This window comes from Triticum urartu, chromosome 5A (genome assembly GCF_056163025.1).
Source record: "Triticum urartu cultivar PI428250 chromosome 5A, HENAU_Tu73, whole genome shotgun sequence".
NCBI lineage: Eukaryota > Viridiplantae > Streptophyta > Magnoliopsida > Poales > Poaceae > Triticum > Triticum urartu.
The window spans coordinates 370,800,464-370,803,855 of NC_141877.1; the positions used below are offsets into that span (position 1 = coordinate 370,800,464).

General features: G+C 45.7%; 1 protein-coding gene across 1 annotated transcript; it reads left to right on the forward strand.

Moving 5' to 3' along the window:
- Positions 1-434: 434 nt before the first annotated feature.
- Positions 435-2,997, forward strand: LOC147971423 (ubiquitin-conjugating enzyme E2 28-like). The gene is made up of 3 exons (XM_087526079.1): positions 435-737; positions 1,737-1,954; positions 2,512-2,997. Exons 2-3 carry the CDS (start codon positions 1,739-1,741, stop codon positions 2,740-2,742), a joined length of 447 nt encoding a protein of 148 aa, XP_087382205.1. The 5' UTR covers positions 435-737; positions 1,737-1,738; the 3' UTR covers positions 2,743-2,997.
- The last annotated feature ends 395 nt before the right edge of the window (positions 2,998-3,392 follow it).

Consider the following 3,392-nt stretch of genomic DNA (forward strand, 5'->3'; position numbering starts at 1 on the left):
GATAAGCCGCTTGCCGGCAACATGGAGGAGGATATTTTCAGTTCCCGGCGCACATGGCCGGCCGGACATGCAGAACATGCGTCAACGGTCATTTAGACTAGGTTTAGAGTACCTTTAATTGAAATATATAATATAATAAGTTTGCTCCCGTTTAGATAAAAAACACATCCAATTTAATATAAAAATTGTCTGAATATCAATGAATATCGTCTGGTTTGTTTAAATATCCATCAAATTTGTTCACTTTTGTTAAATTTATTTCAAAATGAAAGACGGATGTATGCGATCACGGTTAAATGACCAGCTCCCGCAACCGTGTCAAAGGACAGAGCCCCGGTCCGCGGACGGATATGGTGGGTCAGCTTGGAGATGCCCAAACATGTCACACGGTTTGGGAAGTTCAATAAAACCCCATTGATTTCAATCAATCAATAAAAAAAAGGAGGGAAAACCAACCATGGATAAGATGCTACACGATTAAAAAAGGAAGAGTCTGAAGAAACTGACAGGCAGGCCACGTCAAGCTTGAACTAAAAGATTCAGCGCCGGCCAATGGCACACGAGGAGGAGGCCGCGAGAGAGTAGCGACGACTCCAATCGATTCCAGCCCCCCTACGCCGACCTATAATCCCATTCCCACCTGCTCCATCAATCATTGCCGGAATCGATTCATTCGTTCCTTCTCTCGGGGACCGAAGGCAAAGGAGAGAACAATCCAAAGCCTTCCCAGGCTACAGGTAAGGTCAATCTGCTGTATCTATTTTGATCAATTGATCCGTTGAAATCATCTAGCTCGATGAAGGGGTTACTATTTCGTTCTTGATTCGTCGCTGCCATTTCCTGCTAGAAGAGATTGGTTCGTTAGGATTAATTGGGCGCAGCGAATTCAGGGGCCTGTGCTGTCTCTGGGAATGCAAGATTCGCGCTGGCCTAATTTGTGCTAGGTTCGCTTGCCGATCGATCGGGGTTGACTTTGGGGGCGGAGGGGGAGAGAGAGAGAGAGAGAGAACAATCCCATTCCTGTTTGCCCCTGATTTGGGATGCCTTGGCCTTTAATCTTCAGAATATTTACCCCTTGATTGTGCCTTGTACTACTGAAAGTGTTTGGGGAACCTGAAAAGTAGATTGCATTTGTGCCGGCAAAAGTAGAAAAAAGAGAAGCATCGTCACACAAAGGGATAAGTTTTGTCTCTGGAACGTGGCGGCACCGACGAATAGATTCGGCGTGCTTAACAGTCCATTCCATTTGCTGTTTGGTTTCCTGGATGTTAGTGGAGAACTTGTGGCAACCTGTTAGCATCTTCCCGAAGAATATGTACATGATCAAAGTTTGTTTTTTTTTTGGTGTACTCCCTCCATCCCGTAATATAAGAGCGTTTTTGACACTATTATGGGGAGTGAGTAGTTATGTAGGAATTTCTCACGATTACTGCATTGAGGTGCGATGGACCAGCAGATGCTAACTAAGCTGTAAAATAAAAGGGAGTGCAAAGACAGAAGATCATGAATGACATCATAGATATATCAGAACTCGGAACCTTGGTAGATGTCATAACTCTTGTTCCACTAACTATAAGAGATTTCTGTCATCAAGTTCATCTGTCACATGATATGCTGAGTGCTCTGCACTTTAAAGTTCTTGTGTCCATATGCATTGGTGTTCCGACCATCATGTTCTTTTTATAAAACTTCAACTCTTTTTGCTATGTTTTCATCATTATATTCTGTGTGTTCAGATATGGCGAACAGAAGGATTCAGAAGGAGCTCATGGATTTGCAAAAGGATCCACCAACATCATGCAGCGCTGGGCCTGCTGGGGCGGATCTATTCCACTGGCAGGCCACAATCATGGGCCCTGGTGATAGCCCCTACTCAGGAGGGGTGTTCTTTGTCAACATCCATTTCCCTCCTGATTACCCCTTTAAGCCTCCAAAAGTGAATTTCCAAACAAAGGTGAGCTGGTGTTTGTGATTTATTGCCAATCTCTTTCTCGCTTCGTTGTTGCGAACTGTTTGTTTTCTCATGATTACTCTTCAGTCTTGACCTTCGTACTGATCTGTTAGTCGATGAATATGTCTTTAGGAAATTCAAGACGAACGGGTTCCGTTTCAAAATCAAAATATTTTTTGTAAAGTTGCTTCGTTATCTACTAGCCATTTCAGTCAGATGTTTTTCTGTTACATGCTACACCTGCTAAATAGAGATGCTTGAATTGCAATGCACATTCTTCAACAGCTTGTAGCTTACTCCCTGGTAAAGTTTGTCATTCATGACAGAATAGATCTGTCAAACTCAGCAATGGTTGGTTCCATTGGGCTTGGTCCTACTTTGATAAGTTTTGAAGTCAAGAACACAAAAGTAGAATTTATAAAACAGGATGTTAAACAGCTTCTATCCTATCAATATTACCTCGGGAAATTCAAATAGAACAACTGTCAAGTAGAGCTACTTTGAACAATGCTGCATATGTATGCCTCTACGGAACCTGAATCTTCTGTGGGATGCTGCAGGTGTATCACCCGAACATCAACTCCAACGGCAGCATCTGCCTGGACATCCTCAAGGAGCAGTGGAGCCCGGCGCTAACCATATCCAAGGTCCTACTCTCCATCAGCTCCCTGCTCACCGACCCCAACCCCGACGACCCCCTTGTCCCGGAGATCGCGCAGCTCTACAAGAACCAGAGAGCCCGCTACGAGGAGACGGCGAGGGCCTGGACCCAGAAGTACGCCATGGGCTGATCGCTGCAAAGATGACCGTGGCATCGCGTAAGAGAACTTCTGTGTCGCGCCGGTTTCCCGCCCTCTGAGTTTCGACGATGCCCAAGAGACCCCATGTGTGGCTTCCTCTGAACCAGTTTTTACTTGTGTACAGTTGTCAAAACTGGGTAATGTTTGCATTTCTGTTTCCAAACTTTGGGTGTCCGCCCTGCCCCTGAAGACCTGTATGTATCAAGACAAAACATTTCAAGAATTCGTGGTGTTTTCGTTGCTTTCTCCAGTACTCTTTTCATTTGTTGGATCCGGATGAAGCAGCGGTGGTCAATTGCTTGTGGCTCCAGTGAGTACCCGCAGCTCAGTGTTGCTGCTCGCCTGTGACCTTCTGATGATGATGACATGTGATGGCTGACAGTTAGCCAAACATGGCACTGGCTTGTCGCTGGCCAGCGTCTCACTGATAGGTCCAGTAGGGGTAGCTGCTTTATGGTCCATATGTCCTCTTGGCATTACTCTACAGCAGCACCAGAAAGGCACAGCCTGAGCATTCTTTCTTTGGGAGGATAAGAGAGAGCTTGCACGTGTCTCACCAGTGTCGTGTGTGGGCTGAATGCATCATGCACGCACGACTTGTCCGCGAGAGATGCATGCACGGAATACCATCAGAGGACGAG

What these genes read in the sequence shown, in the direction of transcription:
- LOC147971423 (XM_087526079.1), top strand. Translation starts at nt 1,739, where the DNA reads ATGGCGAACAGAAGGATTCAGAAGGAGCTCATGGATTTGCAAAAGGAT. An exon ending in AAGTGAATTTCCAAACAAAG is followed by an intron (nt 1,955 to 2,511) that starts GTGAGCTGGTGT and finishes GGGATGCTGCAG; the next exon opens with GTGTATCACCCGAACATCAA.